Source organism: Camelus bactrianus, chromosome 2, assembly GCF_048773025.1.
Source record: "Camelus bactrianus isolate YW-2024 breed Bactrian camel chromosome 2, ASM4877302v1, whole genome shotgun sequence".
NCBI classification, from domain to species: Eukaryota; Metazoa; Chordata; class Mammalia; order Artiodactyla; family Camelidae; genus Camelus; species Camelus bactrianus.
In genome coordinates, this window is record NC_133540.1 from 35,196,804 (window position 1) to 35,217,222 (window position 20,419).

At 38.4% G+C, this 20,419-nt stretch overlaps 1 protein-coding gene across 10 annotated transcripts in view; it reads left to right on the forward strand.

The window, feature by feature from the left end:
* INPP4B (inositol polyphosphate-4-phosphatase type II B) overlaps positions 1-20,419 on the forward strand; it is a 687,800-nt gene that overhangs the window by 458,954 nt on the left and 208,427 nt on the right. For all 10 annotated transcript variants that reach the window (XM_074378084.1, XM_074378080.1, XM_074378065.1 and 7 more), the window contains one exon: positions 12,114-12,225. In XM_074378084.1, the coding sequence (XP_074234185.1) occupies positions 12,114-12,225 (112 nt within the window). The remainder of the gene's footprint in view (positions 1-12,113; positions 12,226-20,419) is intronic.

Here is a 20,419-nt window from a genome sequence, read left to right on the forward strand (position 1 = left end):
TCCTCATTCTCTGCTGATGTATCTGGTTTCTGTTTCACTGAGAAGAGGAATTTGACAATTTCCCACGCTGTATTTATCAACCTACCAGAATCTACTCTGCCTTCCTTCCTGTTGCTATAGATAAAGTCAGCTTCATGTCTCAAGTCATCTCCACTAGTCTTTTAGATTCTGTCTCTTCTCACTTGTCCTAGAACATTACTCCAGCAATTATCCCCTTTCACTCTTGTATCGTAAATTACTCCGGCTCTGCTAGGTCATGTCTGTTAGCACAAACATACTACTGAATCTCCCACATCGCCTTCTAACTTATGCTCCATTTCCCTGTTCTTTACAGGAGAGCCACTTTGAGAGCTGTGTCTGCTTTGCCTCTTCTGATTGTCTTTTGAACCCGTTCTCATCAAGCTTTCATCCCCAACACTCAACCTAAACAGCTACAGTCACTATCAGGGATGAATGGCTTCTACGTTGTCAAATCCCAGGGACAGTTCTCAGTATTCCTTTTCCTTGGTGTATCTGCACGATGGGTCATTCCCTCCTTAAAACACATTCCTCACTTGGTATCTGAAGTACCAGACTTTCTTTTTCCCTTCCTTCCTCCAGGAAGCTGGCCGTCCCTCTTCCGTTTCTTCTGCAGGTTGTTTATCACCTTGACCTCTAAATGTCAAAGTGGCCTGTATCTCAGCTTAGGAATGTTTCTCTTCTCACCCTTCATTCACTCACTTCCATCCAGCCTCGGAGCTTTTAATATCATCTGTATCTTGATGTTTCCTGTATTTTGGTCTCTAGCCTTGACTGATGCCTTGAGCTCCAGACTCTCATATCCAAACACCCAATGACATCTTTACTTGAACTTGAAATGTCTCAAATACAAAATGTTCAAAACTGAGCTCCTCGCTCTTGCCTGCTGCCCACTCCTTCCCCTAAAATCCTTTTATCCTCACAGTCTTCCCATCTCAGGAAACTGCAATTCCACCCCTTCCTTTGTTCAGGTGATAATCTCTGTAGTCTCTGATTACTCTTTTTCTTATCTCTATATCCAACCAATCACAAGACCTCGTTAGTTCCACCTTCAAAATCAAACTAGAATCTGACACATCTCAACTTCACTCAGATTTTTTTCTGTGTCATCTTCATGCTTCTCTCTTTGCTCCCTTACAGTCTATTCTCTGCCTTACAGCCCAAATTCTCACTTTAAAACCTGTGTCTATTCAGAGTCTTCTGTTGGTCCTCTACCTCACTCAGAGTAAGAAGCAAAGTTTTGACAGTGGCCTCTAAAGCTCTAGATTATCTCATTCACCATTACTTGTGGTTGGCAGAATGTTAAGATGTCCCTTAAGATTCCCACTTCCCTGAGATAAACGTCCTGCAGCATCCCATCCCCTTGAGTGTGGTTAGGACCTGTGAATATATGATGGGGTAATCACTGCCTTTATTAAGTTATTCCATATCCCAAAGGTGATGGGACAGTCACTCCTGTAACTGAGATACCATCTCAGCAGACTAGAGAGAGAAAGTCTCCTGATAGCCTTGAAAAAGCCAACAGTCATCTTGTGTGTGGTAAAAATCGGAGCTGAGCATCATCTCGGTTGATCACTAGCAAGAAAACGAGGACCCTAGTCACACGGCCATAAGGAAATAAATTCTACCAACAACCTGAACGAGCCAGCAGAGGATTCTTCCGTAGGTAGACTCTTCCCTAAAGCCTCCTTGTGGGAGTGCAGCTCAGCCTTCATCTTGGCTTTAGCCCTGAGTAGATGACTTAGCGCAGCTTTTGATCTGTAGAAACGATGAGGTAGTAAATCGGTGTTGTTTTAAGTTAGTGGGTTTGTGGTCATTCATTATGCAGTGATATAAAATTAATACATACCTCTCTGACTTAGTCTTCTAGTACTTTCTCCCCATCTACCCAGCTTCAGCCACCATGGGGTCTTGGCTCTTCCTTGAACACAGGGACCATGTTCCACTGTAAGACCTTTAGACCATCTGGTTCTTCTACCTTCAAACATCTTCCCCTAAGAAAGATATGTGGCTCACTTCCTTGTGTCCTTTAGATGTTTGTTCAAATGGCATTTTCTGGTTTTTGACCACCTCATTTTTGTATTTCTATGGAAATTCATAATTTGGGAAACTCTTTTTTCATTAAAAATATTGTCATATTAGAGGAGGATAAAATATTTTTAAAATTGCAAAATTTTGTAACTCAATATCTGAAGAATTTAAAACAAATCTAAATGTGATTAAGCAGAAAAATATAGGCACTAGTAATTGCTTGGTTTCAGAGTGTATGCCTCATTGTACAATTTAAAGCTTAGTGAATTTCTTACCACAGAGGTTTGAAATACATTATATTCTGAAGTTATGTTCATACACTATACAACTTTGACCTTTTAATGCTAGCTTTACAAAAAGTCTCTTTGCACTATTTCCTACTATTAAGAAACTGACATAAAACCCAAAAGCACAAAACTTCTAATAAATATATGTAATTCAAAATTTGAATATTAAATATTGACCCATCACTCTGATCCTAATTATTTAATAATTGAATCCTTTAATTCTCTATGCCTGTTATCTCTGGAATGTTTTTTCAAAGTAGCTTAGAGTATTTTGATTGGTTTTGTGACATTTACAAACCATTGTTGTAAAGAATTTCTGCTGTAGGAACATGTCCATTTTAGTAGGAAAAAAAAATTTTGCCTATCTGTCTATCCTGGTTGTTTGGTTTTTAAAATGTCTATATTTTTTGCTTTTAAAAAAATGTCTGCATTAAGTCAGGTTTCCCAGCAGTCTGTATATAACCTCCTGTAAAACCTTTCTTGCTACTATTCCCTTCCTCTTCCAGTGGTCTCGGCTTAATATGTAGAGTGCTTTTTCCCTTTCAATCTTTTTCTTTCTCTTAATAATTCAAACTAATAAATATAATAAAATAAACTAACTCAACAGGAAGCCTTAGCAATAGTTTCTCTTTTGTAAATCTAAACATGAGTAAATTCAGACAGTGGGTGGCCAGTTGATCTATCCCATGAACAGGAGCCATTGGCTTGGGAAATTCATTGCACCGCCTGCATGAGCATTTTTTTTCTCCATTCTCTGACGAAAGACCCGCCATTTTTCAGGTGGAGAAGTTTCCTTCCTCTCACATGTGACATTTCTGTGTCGGCAGATATTTTGAAAGCATAGAGCATGGTATAAGTGACACTTTGACTCAAATAAATGTTGCCAGAAATTAGATTTTGTTCGCATGGAAGGGAATAGCCATTTAGTAATGTGGTTTTGTATTCACAGACTAAATGGCTATTAGTTTGTTCTATTTTATAAACATTCCGTAAAATTGACTTTTTATTGTGTACAGTCCCATGAATTTTAACAATGTGTAGATTCTTGTAACCACCACCACAGTCAGGATACAGAACTATTTCATGACCATAGAGGAATCTCCCTCCCTCTGTCCCTTTGATTCATGCCTCCACCCATGCCAACCTCTGGCAACCACCGTCTATCTGTGTTCTCCATCACCATACCTCTTACTTTTTGAGAAAGTCATTGAATCGTAAAGTACAGATCCTTTTGAGACTGGCTTCATTTATTCAGTCTAATGACTGTGCAGTTCATCAAGGTATTGTGCATATCAACAGCAGTTGTTTTTTTCATTGCTGAGTAGTAGTTCACGATGGGGTGGTACCACAGTGTATTGAACTGTCCATAGTAAAGTATATTTTGGTTCTTTCCAGTTTTGAGTGATTATGAATGGAGCTACTAAAATATTCATGTGCAGGTTTTCCTGTGACCCTAAGTTTTCATATCTTTAGGGTAAATACCTAGGATTGGAGTTTCTGAGTCATATGGCAAGTATGTGTTGAACTCTGTAAGAAACTGCTGTGCTGTTTCCCCCACCAGCAGCGTACAAGAGTTTCAGTGGCTCTGCCCCCTCACCAGCCATTCTAAGGTATAGAATGACATCTCATAGTGCTTTTAATTTTCATTTTTCTAACACCCAGTTTTCCACGGGCCATTTGTTATCTGTATATCCTCTTCTTGAGACACGTCTGTTCGACTTGTTTGCCTGTTTATTTATTATGTTGTTCATTTTCTTGCTGTTGAGTTTTGAGGGCTCTTTATGTATTTGGGATGCAAATTCTGTCAGATACATGATTTGCAGATGTTTTCTTTCCAGTCAGTAGCTTGTCTTTTCATTCATGTGACAGTGTCTTTCACAGAGCAAATGTGTCAATTTTGATGAAGTTCAGTGTATCAAATTTTTTCTTCTTTAGATGGTACATATTTAAGAACACTTTGACTTAGCCAGTTCATGAAGACTTTTCTCATATGTCTTTTTTTTTTTAAGTTTTCTATTTTTATGTTTTACATTTAGGTCAATGAGCCATTTTAATTTTTGTTTCAGTTGAGAAGTTTAAGTAGACTTTCATTTTTTCCCTAAGTGGTTGTCTGATTGTTCCAGAACCATTTGTTGAAAGGACTATTCTTTATCTAGTGCATTGACTGTAACTTTGTCAAAACACTTGGCCACATAGTTTCTGTATTCTGTTTCATTTATCAATATATCTGTCTCTTTGCAAATACCATACAGTTTTGATTACTGTAGATTTAAAATAAGTCTTTAAACCAGTAGATACAATTTCTCCATGCTTGTTCTTATTTCTCAAAAGTACATGGGCATTCTAGTAACTATGCTTTTGATAAATTTTTGAGTCAGCTTATCAGTATCTACAAAAAATGTTGTTGGAATTTTAATTGGTATTGTCTTAAATCTGTAGGTCATTTTGGGGAGAATTGACATCTTTGTAAAGTTAAGTCTTTCAATACATGAACACAGTATGCCTCACCATTTATTTAGACCTTTTTTTGATTTCTTCCATCATCATTTGTAGTTTTCAGCATATAGATCTTATACATTTTTATTGGATGTATACTTAAGTACTTTATTTGTTTTGGACTTATTATAAAAGATATATGTGTGTGTGTGTGTGTGTGTTTGTGTGTGTGTGTGTGTGTGTGTGTGTGTGTATAAAATTTCAGTTCCTAATTGTTAACTGCTACATATTTGTATGTTGACATGGTGTCCTGTGAAAACGTGTCATTTCAATACCGTTTCAATATCACTTCTGTTTGCAAAACTTTTGTAATGTTATTTGTTCCTGTCCTTCAAGTTTGTCACCCAGGTGACAGTCTAGGAGCTGGAGTGTGGTGTAGTCCATAATTATTTCTCAAAGTGTCTGATACGCTATTTAGATCCATGCATGCACAGCTTGGGGTAAGCCCAGAAGTTCATGAACAACATTAAGAAGTTCCTTCCTGAGCCTCTTCCTCTCCCCCTGGAACATTCCTGTCTCCTGTGGCTTCCTTTTTTGAACTTCATCCAGAAAGCTGGGGTTTTATTTTCCCTTCTCTGTCACTCAATTGCACCCCCTTCTGGAAAGAGCAGAGAGAGATGAAAAATAAAAGGCAAGGGCGTTCACCCCATACCCTTGGGCTCACAGCTCCAATCAAAGAGGAAACTTTCCCTTCCTCGTAATTTTAGGCGCCTGCAGGTCCTCCGCGCTGCCACTTTTGCTGCTGCCACCACTGGGTTACGTGGGAGCTGGGACACAAGAGAGTGGGAAAAAGAAAAGGGATTTCATCATTCTTCTGAGTGTTAGGAGACCTCTGCTCTTTTCTCTGAGCCAGGGCTAGAGGGCTTCTCCTGGGGCTTTCTCTGCCCACACTATGAGCATCTCTGGGCTTGGGGCTGTGCTGGGTCTAGATCATGAGATACCAGAGGGGGAAAATGGTAAAGTAATGCTGGTTCATCAGTGATAGTTAAGCTTCTGACCTTCTTCCCCAGTATGCCTGGCGCTGTTTACTTTAAGTCCTCGAATAGCTGCTCTGAGCATCCTGTCCAGGTTTTATAGTTTCATTCGACAGGTACAAGAGAGTAGAGTGTGCTTCCTTTGTCTCACTTGCAGCATCTTGTCTACCAATGTGTAGCTCATGGTTTCCTAATAATTTTCATGTAATTTTGGTTGCCTATGAGTCCCAACAGGGACATCTGCAAGATGCCAACCTTGTTTTCTCACCTTGCTGATGGGATATTTCTTACATTCAAAGAGATAGTTTATACTTTACATTTAGTATTGAAATCAGGTTTCCAAATGTAACTCACTATGTGTGTATTTTTCATAGAGTCACGGGAGGGAAAGATGTCTTTAGCTTATTTGTGTTAGGGGAATCACTCATATTTGGATACTACTGTTTTCAGCAGTAAAGAGAAATCCACATGCCAATTAGTCTGAAAAATGGCTAGTCTACGTATCTACTATGGGCTCTCGAAGTTCTGTGGCTCAGAATTGTGTAACAGTCGTACTCATTACCATACACAAAAGCATTTTTATATTTTAACTTAAGACCTTTTATTTTTGGACACATATGTCTTATAAGTAGGATGGTTTACTGCTTTCATATTTTATAGCTGGTAAATCTTAATAGAGGCTGAGTTGCCTTCTCACAAACACATAGGTGTTTATGATAAAGAGCCAACACCATAACAAAGGACCTTGTCACTCAAAGTTCACTTTCCTCTAAACCATCCTCCATTATTTAATGGCGTGTGAAGACAAGGGTCAGTTTGAGGCAAAAGTACTGAGCTGTCCCTAACCCTTGACAAGTCCTGATATAAGGTCTTCAGAGACAGGCTACACTGCAGAGTCTCTGGGCAGGCTTTGTGCAGTGTCTAAAGGATTTTGACAGAGGAAGGAAAGTAAAATGTGACAGTGGGGCTTTAAGAGGAAAGCTCGACATGGACAGGATGGCAGAGGAAGATACTGGAAGATGGGAGGTAGTTTCCTGAAGTGTAATGAAAGAGAGTTGATGAGAATAACTGGATGTTGCTGTTGGGAAGAGACACATGTAAGAGACATTGAGGAAGAATCACTATGACTTTGTGCCTTATTGCACAGTAGGGGCAAAGCACAGGTAGAAATGAAATGTTTTGTGGTTTTGATCTCTGAGGAATGATATGCTACTGATGTAAGTTTGTTGAAGTTTGAGTTGAGGTTTCAAGTCTATCGAATGTCAAATGATACCAGGACAAAAGGAATTTGCAGTTCTTGGTCAGGAAGTCAGGTCAGAGTAGGGAGTATGGAATTGTGGTGGATCCTCATAGACAGGGTAACTGAATCCCACAATAGTGGAAGGAATTTCTAAAGGCAAGCTTGTAACGAGAAAGGAGGAAAAAATCAAAGGCAAAACCTTAGAGTGTGTAAGCTGCAATTTTAAGAACTACTGAAAGGTTTTATTTGAGGATTAGTTTGAATGTATTCTGTGACTTCTGGTATTTGTGAATTTCAGCCAGAGTAGAGGTGCATTTAGTCATATCTACTTACATAGAACTCTCACTTCTGTGAGACCTAAGCAAATCTAGCACTGCTAGATAAGAGTTTTCGCCAGAAAGATAGTCAGGGCACACTCACTCACTGACTCCATTTGCTTACATATGGCCTTTGTTTATTTTTCTGTCCAGGTGAGATTTTCATTTCCCAGTTACATGTCTAGACGGGTTAAATGCAAGGCACATCTCACAGATGACGGTTCCTGTGCATAGCACCAAGGCTGCTTTATATTTGCAAAGACTGACAGTGCTAATGATAGTTTTTCCTTGGATGTTTACAGAGTCATGTGTATCTCTGTGGCATTTCCAAAATAGGGGAGTTATTTACATGTTTCTGTTTAACATTTCCATAGGATAATTTTTTCTTTTTTTCTACTAAGGATGGTACAATAGGTGGTGAAGAGTTTAGAGGAAAAGCGTCATTAAATTGAAGACTGTTTCATATCCCCTTTCCCCCAGTCTTCCAAAAATATTTAAATATTTCAGCATGTGAGATTGAATATTTCACTAGGAAGCATTATGAGAGTTATGTTAAAGGAGGATTTTGAAAAATCCCAATCACTAATGTATTATGCATACTGAAAATCTAATTGATAAGGAAGTGTTGATTTGTGTTGCTGAAATTTCCCCTCCTCTGTCTTCCATCTTGTTGGCATGGTTAAATATTTAAGTGTATCTGCTGAGAGAAATAGGAACTTGATGTTGTGATTGAAATAACATAGCTGCCAAGAACTATTCATCTTTTACTTCTCTTATAATAACTCTGTGAATTAAGCAGTGGGTAATGACCTGACAAGAGACTGTTTGAGATGACATGGTTTTCTTTTTCTCTCTCTCTTCTTTGTATAGATTAAGATAGTTATTTATAGCTGCAGCCTGTTCCTAGTGCCATATAAATTGCTAGGAAATTGTGTGAAGATCACTTTTGTTTGGTTCTATCAAATTTGTATCCTTGTGAAAATGCCAAGTGCCATAATGGTAATAATATATATATATATATATATATATATATATATATATATATATATATATATATATATATATATATATACACGTTGGATACTATAAGAAAAACTAGCCTTTGTATTTGACTGTAAGTGTTAAGTCACTTTTCAGGTTTGGCATGCATTTGGTTGGTTTGTTTGGGGGAAGGGTTGGACGGGAAGGTGGGGAGTGAGGAGGACAATCTGCCCTTGATTTTTCCCAAAGCTGTGTCCGCCCACGATAGTCTAGGATGCCTATGATGGAACCAAGTGATTGAATTCTAGCCTCGTCAGAGCATGAAGTTTGAGCGCTGATATTATAGCTGTCAGAGATCAACTCTTTGTTTTGCAGTACAGGAAACTGAAATCCAGAGAATTGAAGCAGTATGTCGTTGGTCACATAGCTAGTGAGCAGCTGAGCTGGACGTTGTGCTTTGGTTTCTTGATTCCTAGCCTGGAATTCTCTTCAGTATGTCTGCCATGCAGCTCTGAAGAATTTCCATTAAACAAAAGTCAGTAGGATTTTGCTGATTAATAAGGGTGAAGTAATGATTAGTAGCCCCCTGAACCTGATGGGTGATAAATTGGAAACATAATTCATGCTTTAAGAATGAATTTTTTTGGTAAATTTTTATGAAATCACCTTTGAAACAGCCTTTAGAAACATGAAATAGATATTTCAGTTGTGACTCTCCTGATTGAAGAGAGGTGTTGAATATCCATACTTTGTGTGTAGTAAATTGTATAGAATAAATTGGAAACTGCTTCTACGTCTCATGTTCCAGTTCACGGACAGGATGAACAATGCTTTTGGGTGTCTTGGGTTCAATTCTTCAGTTTATTACCTGCATTCCCCATTCCATCTCCCACGAATCTCAGATGAAGAAGCATGCTTCAGGGTACTCACAGCTTCTTACGCAAAATGGTTTTGGGTGGGGGAGGTTTTAGAATCCCTTTAGTGTCCCTTAATCTCATGTGACACAGAGACATGAAGTGAGCAAATGCTGTTGGAAAAATGGCACTGATAGACTTGCTTGAATCAGGGTTGCCACAAGCCATCAATTTGGGGAAAAAAAAACCACAATATCTGTGAAGCTCAACAAAGCAAAACACAATAAAGCAAGATATGCCTGTATTTTAAAAGTAGCCAGATAATTTTTAAAGGGAATAAATAAAGCTATAGTTCCGAAGCTTACTCCTTTATTCCCATGGTGCATTCCTTACTCATCTGACTCTGGCACTTTGAAAGGTTCACTTGCATTGTCATCAGCTATAGACTTGTGTTCTTTGCACTACTAGGATGTAAGCTTTATACCATCATCTGTCATCACTAAGTCTTTGTATCTCTAATGAGCACATAATCACTCTTGAAATGCATGTGCTATGAAATCCTGTAATCTTTTACAATAGTCTTAGATGTCCATTTTAGTAAAATTTCTGAAGAGAATCAAATTAAATAAAATATATTCATGACAATAGCAATTTGGTTGATACTGCTCCTACTACTATGAGGATGAAGAGAAGGAGAAGGAAGAAGCACTTGTCTTATGCAAAACGTTGTGCTGAGAACTTTACATAAATCATGTCACAATTTAATCCTTACAATGAAGTTATCATCTCTGTCTTACAAAGTTTCACATGGTTAAGTTTCTTATCCAAGGTCATGAAGCTAGCAGATAGCTCAAACTCCTGAGTTCACACTTTTAATTATTATTGCATATATCGCCTTATTACCCAGTCTTTACTGTGAGAAGCTTATTCTCTGTTTCAAATCATGACATTTTTTTGGTTTAGTTCAATGAAAATATTTAGGAATTTGTACCTAGAAATTAAGCTTGTATACCTAGAAATTAAGCTAGCTCAGTTTGCACAAGCCAAAAGTTTAAACAATTCCTATGAGAAAAAAAAAAAGAAGATGTCTTTAATTGTTATTGATGATCAATTTGGGGGAAAAAGAAGTCTGCAAATTTCTAGAAAAAACTATGAGTGGTGACAGGGCTTTTACTAAACTCTTTATTTAACTGTCAAGTACTGAAGAATTGTACAGAGATATGTCACACTGTGATTTATGACAAGTTATGATGTCATTTTCAAGTGGGAAAATGGTATAATTAATTATTAAAACCATTCCAGAATTGGAGCTAATATAGTTTTTTATTTTACAAAATCATAGATTATATTATCATCTGTATAGATATATTCTTTGTAATGAATGCTTAAGTTTTCTATATTAATTTCAAATAATTGAGTCAGTATTATAAAAATCACCAAGAAGCTTCATATTTTATTAATATTAATAAACTAGTTAAATCACTTTTAGTTTTCTGTGTACATAATCTTTATTTTATTACATTATGACATTAGCTACGTGTATGTTACCAGAATTTTTCTATTTTGGTTTTCTTAAAAGCATAATTCAAAAGATACGTTTCAATTTATACTTTTTATGTTTTGAGGAAAACTTCCTGTGATCTGATAACAACTGGATTTCCTTTTCACCTAACTTATTCATTATTTTAATTAGCATTTTGGTAAACTACTTATACTAATTTTCCTATTCCTCTTTTCTGACACCTCTAATAAAAATAGTGACATTCTGAAGGAATTGGTTGAAAGAAAGACACTATTTGTATTCAGATTAAAGTTAAAAACAAATTTAAAAGATGACTAAATAAAGAAAATGAAGTGTCACCGAACTAGTATTAGTCAATTAGGCTTGGGTAGAAGTTATGGTAACACCTCATACTGATGGGAGGCTTGCTACCCATCTTCAAAATAAGTTTCAAGGGAAAAATATCCTTATGTATCACAGTGTTCCCATGATATGATGCCACCACTTATTCTGTATATTTTCTTGCCCAGAAAAGAAAATTTGAGAATCTTAAAGGATGGGTGGCTGTTAATTTTATTTTTAATTTTAATTATTGTCAACTATAACATCTGTATGTTGATGACAGTAATGATGATGAAAATCTTAATAATAAAATTATCATTATCATTAAGTAGGGAAGAGTTGTTCAGTGGCCAACAGACTCAAAGAAGGTACAAACCTGGGTTTCTGGTTTCGCCAGTTTGCTTCCATGCATGAGGCTTTCTACCTCCTTGAGTCTCAGTTTCTTTATCTGAAAGAGTAATGGGTTGTGCTAGATGATCTCTGTTGCTAATTTCTGCTCTGCAGGTACCTTCTTTTTTGTGTGTGTGTGTGTTTGCTGGGAGAGAAATCTTCTTTTCTTGGTCTCTGAGAAAGAGAAATGATATTATGCAAAAGGCATAAAAGCAGATTTTATAGCCAATGGCTGGGTCGTAGAGGAATACAGAGATGTTTATGCTCTTTTCTGTTTTATTCAGCTGTGGTTTCTGTAGTAGTTGTGCACAGTATCCCATGCGACTGGTATAGAGGAGCCAGGGTTTATGCTGTTGTAGAGACGTGGAGTTGCCAAACTGGGCCTGGAACCATGGTCCTGGCAGCTACTCCTGAGAGCGCTGAGGAGGTTTTACCTGCATGAGATAGTATTTGACAGTCCATGCATTTACTGCACAAATTCATGATGAGTTTTCTTTGGAAATTAAAAACAATGCCAACACTATTAACATGTTTCAGTATGTTTTTTGCAGATTTGTTTAATTACAACCAATGCAGGTGAAAAAAAAGCAATGTTAGTGGTTTTCAGAGAAAAACGTGTTTGGACATACTTTCAGGAAAAAGAAGATTCTCACCTCTCCATTTCATTTATTTTTGGTTGCAGAACTTCAGATGGTGGCAAAGTTGTTGGCACCATAGAAGTCAGTGTCGTGAAGATGGGGGAGATTGAGGATGGGGAAGCCGACCACATCACGACAGATGTGCAGGGACAAAAGGTAGGGTCTCAGTCAGCTCACTGAACAATTTAAATTAGAAATGATCAGTTTTGCCAGATGCTTGAATCACCAACACCTCTATGGGGTATGAAATCTCATTATTCAAAAGCTAAATGAGAAATTGGCTTTGGAATTGGAGTACCGTAAGTGTGTCTCATCCTCTGAACCAGACGGCCTGTTTGCATGGAACTATGCAAAGCCATGCACCATTCAAAACACCTTCATCTTCGCAGCTGGCTCGCGTGTTGACACAGCCTCTTCTCAGAACAAAAGTACTGATCATGGTTGCATTCTGCCATAATTAACCCTACGTGAGATGCAGAGAAGATTCTGGGAGGCCTGCTGCCAAAAGTAACCACTTCTCTGATCTCACAATTCTCTTTGGAAAGAGATGCAGTTTGAATTTGGATTTCATTTTTATGTGAAGGAGGGCAGATTTTAATAACTTGGTGCCTTATGGAATTGCTGAGAGAGAAGCAGGAAGTAGTACAAAGCGGAGGGGCCACACTGGAGGAGGGGCCACACTGGAGGAGGGGTGATGCCAGCTGCAGGTGAAGCAGTTTCCTTGAAGCCCAGGATAAAAGCCCCGATGCATATCATCAAATTCAGGATTTTCACTTTCTTTTTGCTTTCTTTTCTCTGAAAGAGAGAAACTTGATATAAATATTAGCCTAACGTCCTTTCTTGAGAGTGCAATTGCCTATTTTATTGAGGCACAGGGGACAGACTTACAAACTGCTAATTTTTTTTTTGTTTGTTTTCAGGAAAGTAAATTTGATTATGTGCTAGAATTCCTACCTTTCCATAAATGAGCTTTTTTTTTTTTTTCCTAAATGACAACGTTTATTGTGACCTATTTTCTGGCTTGGTGTCCCTTATCTGGGAGCCTGTTTACTTTTGGGTACCAAGGAAACACCTACATGGGAGACAGTGCTTATCTAACACTTAACCAATCATTAACTTTACAAAAAAAAAAAAAAAAAATCCTGAACTGCCTCTCAAAAAAATAGTGTTCTTGCCCAGCATAGGCTAGGGTCTTACTAATGCCCTAAGCCTTCTTCTTCTCTGTTCCCTGCTCTCCCTCGAATTATCCCAGGTCATGAACATATGCCGGTGAAGCCCAGTGTTTGAATCAGGCTGCTTGCAAGTGCCAGGGCCATGGTGAACTTCCATGGCAGATGGTCGTAGCGTTTGTGTACTTAAGATTCCTGTTTTGTGGCTAGGTACCGTCATTCAGCCCTTGTTGACTTTGGAGTTCTCTATGACTTCTATTAGTCACCACCACGTGAATATTTATACGTATCAAGATTAAGGAGGGAGAATTTGTAGACTAAGAAGGTGGGGAGGGTATGGGGGATGGGACAGGGTGGACTAAAGGCAGAAATAGGCAGATGATTGTGCCTGGACCCAAGGCAATGTGCCAGGAGACCGGGAGCAGAGACGCGTCTAATTTCATAGTAGACCTGCTTTCTCTGCTCCACTTCTATTACTAGCCACCTCTCTGTTTTTGTCAAAGCTGCCTCACCCTTTGACTCCTTTACAAGGTTGCTATTATGAGTTGGCACAAATTGAATCATGCTCTTTTCATAAATGGAGGACTTGAGAGCCAAGAATAGGCCCCACTAAAGTCCTACACAGTGTTTCTGACTTAGTAATGGGAACTTAAAAAAGGAGTAACTGAGCTGTTCTAGAAATAGGAGGTGGCGGTGTCAGCACATACCATGCAGAAGTCATAAGTGGTCTAAGATGGTACACACACCGAGAAACGCTGGTTTTAGCTCTGTTCTCTCTGGATTCTTGGTAAACCTTGACCTTTTATGAAGCTTTTTATAAAGTTACTATAAACTCTGTTGGCAGTCCTTAGGAGTAGTCATGATTGAGTGAAGGACATACAATAAGGTCCACTGTGCATGCTGTTTAGAAGACTTAATGTGGAAATAAGCTTATCTCAGTGTTTCTCAAAGTGTGATCAAAATCATCAGGAGCATTTGTTAGAAATTCAGATGTGGGGACCCTTTGGCAGATCTGCTAAATTAAAATCTCTGTGGGGTGTATTAATATGATCTACTCCTAACAGTGATTTAAGTCCTGAAGTTAGTCAATGGCTGAAACATGAAAAGACAAAGTAGCTGAAATTGAGATTATCTCTAAAACAACATCCCTCTCACTGGTTTGCCCAAATGGGGGAGAAAGAAATGGAACCATTTTTAGCACCCCAGTCATGTGCGTGAGTGATGTGTGTTCTCTCTCCTGCATACGGAGCAGATTGAGATTAATACCTGTATCAGTCAGCTTGGGCTGTCACAATAAAATACCATAGACTGAGTGACTTAAGCGACAGAAATTTATTTTCTCCCAGTCCTGAAAGGCTCCAAAGTCCAAGATCACGGTGCCAGATGACTTCGTCCCTGGTGAAGGCCCTCTTCCTGGCTTGCAGATTTCTTGCTGTGTCCTCACAAGGCCGTTCCTTGGCACACACGTATGGAGAGGCAGCAAGTGGACTCCGGTGTCTTCTCCTCTTCTCGTAAGGACACCAGTCCGAGAGCATTAGGGTCCCACTCTTACGACCTCATTTAACCTTAATCACCTCCATAAAGGTCTTTTCTCCAAGTACAGTCACATGGGGCATTAGGGCTTCAACATATGGATTCCGAGGAACATGATTCTGTTCATAACAATGCCCCTGATATAAAATACTACATTTTAATCTTAAATCTTACATAACCTCCTCCATGGAAATAAAATATAAATGAAAATCCAAAATCTTACCTCTCACATACATTTACTTACTTTGTTTCCAAAAATCCTATTATTATTATATATTTTTCATCAAGGGAAGATTATGCAGAGAGCTGTTCACCATATCACACTGGTTCAAACTTCTGTGTGATATGTACATACATAGAAAAAGAACACAAAGTGTTAAAATCACATAGCACTAGAAAGAAAAATTCACAAAAGTAATACTAACGTTGTCCTTTTATAAAGCTAGCATGTTAGGTGAAATATCACATTAGATATACAAAACTTTTTTTTTTTAATTTTGGAGTCATCTTTGACTCCTTTCTCCCTCTCACACTTACAAACAATACGTCAGCAAATCCTGTTGATTCTGACCTCTAAGTAAACCCAGAATCTGACGACTCTTGGCCTCCTTCACTGTAGCCAAGATGTCTGTCACTTAGACTTTTGCGGTAGTCTCTTCATCTCCCTGACTCCCTCCATCCTCCGTCCCTGATCTCCCGCCCCGTCGTAGTCTATTCTGTGCAGCAGACTTACTAAAACGTAATGTAGGACGTGCCATCCCTCCAGTGACTTCTCATCTCCCTGAAAGTATAAACCCAATCCTAATCTCAAGTCTCCAAGTCCTGGCCCCACTTCCTTCACCTCATCCTCTACTTTTTTTTTTGCTCATTTCAACTCAGCCACATTGTCTTCTTTTCTGTTCCTTGAATAGTCCAGGTACATTTCCAGCTTGGGTACTTGAACTTTGTTATTCAGTCTACCCGTGAAGCGTTTTCCCCAGGTAACTGTGCTTCACTCCTTCACTTCCTCTGGTCTTTATGCGAAATGTCACCTTCTCACCGAAGCCTTCTCTGCCACCATATCTAAAATTACAAGGCCTCCCTAAAACTATCTCCCTTCTCTGTGTTATTTTTGTCCTTAGTACTTATCACTGTCCAATATCATCTCTGCTTCATTTATTTATCTCTTATATTGTTTATTTCCCTTACTATAATTAAACTTCATGAGAGAATATTTATCTATTTTGTTCTCTCTCTTCCCCTCGGTGCCTAGACAGAGCCTGACATGAGAAAAATGAATGAGTGAATAAATGAAGTCAATTTTGCTGTGAAGAAATTGCATCCAAAATTGTTTCCAGGAAGGGGAAATGTTGGACTACATATAGTGCTTGCAGACTGATTGGTCAGTAAATAAAGACTGGAATAAAGGTGTAGTGAAGGTTGTAGGATTATGAAGGAAAGAGGAAGAAATTTTAAAAAAATACCGTTGAAGTAAGTAGTCAAGAAAAAAAATGCTATCAGGGAAAGGAGAACTAGGAAACAGAATCGTCAAACCAGGTGATAGGAGAAAACCCAGGGAAGAAACAGCCAACAGGGCCAGCTGTGCGAGAGCCCAATTATGCCCTTTGCCTGCTGCAGACATGCCTGGCTTCTTCTTGGGGCAGGATTAACAGTCCTTGGATAAGGCTGATTAAACCAGCTCCTGCCTTCTCTTCCCCTTTTGTTTAACGTCTACATTGTATTTGAGGGGGCACAGTACTCAGGACCAAAGTGGTGGTGATTTCTACAAAAAGCAGGAAAATGCCTTGTTGATTTATGATCGCAGCAAAAATGGTACAAGTGGAGTAGTAATATGTCCCCTTTTGACTGTGAACCTCACCTAACTAGTATTTTGGTGACTTGCTGCCCTTCCCAGTTTATTTTGACCCCATGCTTTAAAGTGGTGTTTTGAGTGGACTTTCATCAGCTATGGTCAGGGAAAAGGTGGAGTCCTCCAGTAGCTAAGGACCAATCTCAAAAGGTTTCATCCCTTTACTTTCCCCAAATACAAACTTGAAAATATAACTGGCCTTACTTACCTTATAGAATATTGGTAGGCATATAATATTCATCATTCATTCATCAAACAATACAGCCTTCTATGTTCTAGACATTCTGCTAGGTTCTGGGTATTTGGCAATGAACCAAAAAGACAGAGATGCCGCCTTCTGGGAAAATAAACAATACAAAAGATAAGTAATGTATTGTTGATCAGATGGTGCTCTATGCTATGGAAAAAATAAGACAAGATGCAAGAACTAGGGAGTGCTGGGCTGTGGCCATTTTATACTGTATGGTCAAGGATAGATTCACTGATAATGTGATATTTGAGCTGAAATGTGCAGGAAATAAGGGAACAAGACACGTGGCTATCTGGGGGGAACAATAATTGTAGGTGGAGTGAATAGCAAGAGCAGAGGTCCTGGGGTGGCAGGATGCGTGTGTTGAAGGAACAGCAGGGAGGCCAGTGTGATTGGAAGTGAGGGGTCAAGGAGGAGAGTTGTAGGAGTTGAGGACAGAAGTTCATGGGGCAAGGAAGACAGATTGTGTCCCCCCTTGAAGGCCATTAGACCCTGAGCTACATGTAAAGACAGTTGAGGTGTTTGGAGTATAGGTGTGAAATCTGATTCATGCTTTAAGAGGACCATTTCTGGCTACTGTGTTGAGCAGGACCTGAAAGGAGGCAAGGACAGAAGAATGAAGTCTGGTTAATGCAAAGATTCAGGATAGAAATGAAGATGAGCTGGATCTGGGTGGTATTGATGAAGAAAGTGACATGTAGCCAGACTCCAGGTGGAAAGGACAGTCAAAAAAAAGCAGAATGACCATTTTCTCAGGAAAACTGAGAGAAGCAAGTGGAGGAGGCCAGGAGATTTTCAGATGTTAGGTTTGACATTCCTCTTAGACATCCAAGTGTAGATGTATCTAAGCAGTTGGAGGTTTGAGTCTGGAATTTAGGCGAGAGATCCAAGCTAGAATTATGTGTTTGTGAGTGATCAGACGATTTTTGGATGGTATTTACACCACGAGACTGAATGAGATAACAAAAGCATAGCAATTCTCATATTTTACAGCCTTAAAATTTATACTTATGTGGATTTTATCTATTGATATTTATTAGAGATTTTGGTAATTTGAATGATATCTATAGACATTTATCATATTAGAAACTCAAACAAGAAAAGTTTAATACAGAATACAAAAGACACATACCTTTGGCTGTCACATGATTATGTCATATAGCCTCTAGAAAATTCTACTAGGTACTTGTAAAAGAAAGAGGGAAACAGAAAGGTAATATTTTAGTGTTATTATGAAAATAAATTTGTCTTCACCCTGTGCTAGATGCTACAAAGGATCCAAAGACAAAAGTTATCAAGGACTTCCAGGAGACTCCAGACCAAACTTTGAGAACCATGATTTAAGGAATAAACTAACAGGTGTGAAAGCACTTTGCCAAGAAGTGTTGGTCTTGATGGATTCACACAGAACCTTATGAGCATTGTTCATATGATATGGCTAATTTTCTAGTCCAGCGCGTGGCAAATTGGTATGTTAGCTGATAGTCAAAATCATTTAGCTCCGAGAATTTTACATAATCTTATGTGTTTTTTCTCCTTGGCTGCATTTACCATCAAATAACACTTTTTAAAGTATTAATCAAAATCAATAGGCTTATGGTGCTACATCTGGTACAAAAAGCATGTGATGTTTGTTATTCCTGCTCAGAATCACAAATGTAAAGTCTTTGCATTGAAAGCACACACCATATAAGTTTGTAACACTGCGCGTAGCCATTATAATAATAGCCATGAACAATATATATTGCTAAACCTCCTTACGCACCGATTCCACATAATTTTAATCTTTGCATTCTCTGTAGCAGCCAGCACGGTGTAAAAAGCATTCTAGGGTCAATAAAAAAAACCCAAAAACTAAACTAAATAAAACAGCTTAAGGAAGTAAGACTTAAGGTTCTTGTTTTGAAAACTTTCAATCTAAAAAGAGACACAGAGGTACACTCAGGAAACAGCTGAAGAAATTACTGAATCTAAATATGAAAACAATTAATTTAGTAAATATTTATTGGATATTTTCTGTTTATGTTCCATGGACTTAAATCTTGAGAGCATTCTGAATAGCAGAGCTGTAAAATACAACATTGCAAAATAAGAATATTAGGTTAAAATTGCCCTAAATGTCAGGTTTCCAGTGTGAATGGGAGATATGAATACATAAAAGTCATATGTCTGTATCCATTTGGTGAAATAGAACAGGCCTTTTGTTAGGAACAGGAAGTTGTAGGGTTGCCTCTGTATAGGGAAGCCGTTTCTCAGGATAGTAGCCTGATCTCTGTGAGTTACGGACTTCTTCATGAGAAAGGTTTAATCTAAACCATTCCTGTAAGTCGTAGATGATGGTCTTCTTTTGGAAAGGGAGATGGCTTATAGCTAGTTATTATGTGGAAGCGTGTCAGGGACAAATCATGAAAGAATTTGAAGACCAGTCTGAGTTCATTGGATTTGATCAGGCAGTTAATAATCACTATACATCCTAGAACAGAACACTGATATGATGAATATAATGTTTGCAAACGATCACTTTAGCAGCCCTATGTAGGCTGAAAGGGGTAGAGAAAATATTGGAAATAGGAGAAATAAAGAATTTTAAGTATGTCCAAGCATCATTGCACATTGCTGTCATGATTTGGGAAGTGCATTTCCAAAATAGCTGTGGATAAAAAAAAAAAAAAAAAAAGGATTACCTCTGACTTCTGTTGGTCAGGAAAACAATTTAAAGAACATTCCATTTTAAGAGCTGCTTGCAGTGATTCATTCTTTTCGTAAACTAGGATCCTAATATAAGCACTAAAAAATTAGGGGAAGGTATAGCTCAGTGGTAGAGTGTGTGCTTAGCATGCCCAGGGTCCTGGATTCAATCCCCAGTACCTCCACTAAATGAATAAACAAATAAACCTAACTCCCTCCCTCCCCACTCCTCAAATTTTTTTAAATTATGAAAGCATATTCTTTTCCCCATCAAGAAATTTCCTGAGTAATGTTATGAATGATATGAATGAGGAATGAGTGGTGGACTCTGAGGGTACAGGAAGTAACATTTAAATCAATGCTTTAAATTATTTGTCTTCTTTCTTCAAATGCTTCAGGGGCATATATATTCCATTATGAACAGTGACCTCAGTGGCCATGAATGGCACAGAGGGGCAGTCCCTGGAGGAGGAAGAGAGGAGTGGGGGGATGGTGAGGACACTTAGGGAGTAGCCCAGGCAAATTGGATACACCCTCCTGGGGAGGGCAGTCTGAGCCCTGGGAGTCTCTGGACCGCTCCATGCTCGGCACAGAACTCCTCGGCAGACGAACTTCCTGTGTTGTCATCTGTTTGCTTTCTTTTCATTTGCATTTATTTGTTTATGTCTGATGTATTTACTCTAAAAATTCACTCTCCTCCTCCCTTCATCTCCTTCCTCCTTTCTTTTCTTTTTTGTTTTCTTTTCTTTTCTCTTTTCTTTTCTTTTCTTTTCTTTCTTTTCTTTCTTTTCTTTTCTTTCTTTCTTTCTTTCTCTCTCTCTCTCTCTTTCTTTCTCTCTCTCTCTCTTTCTTTTTTCTTTC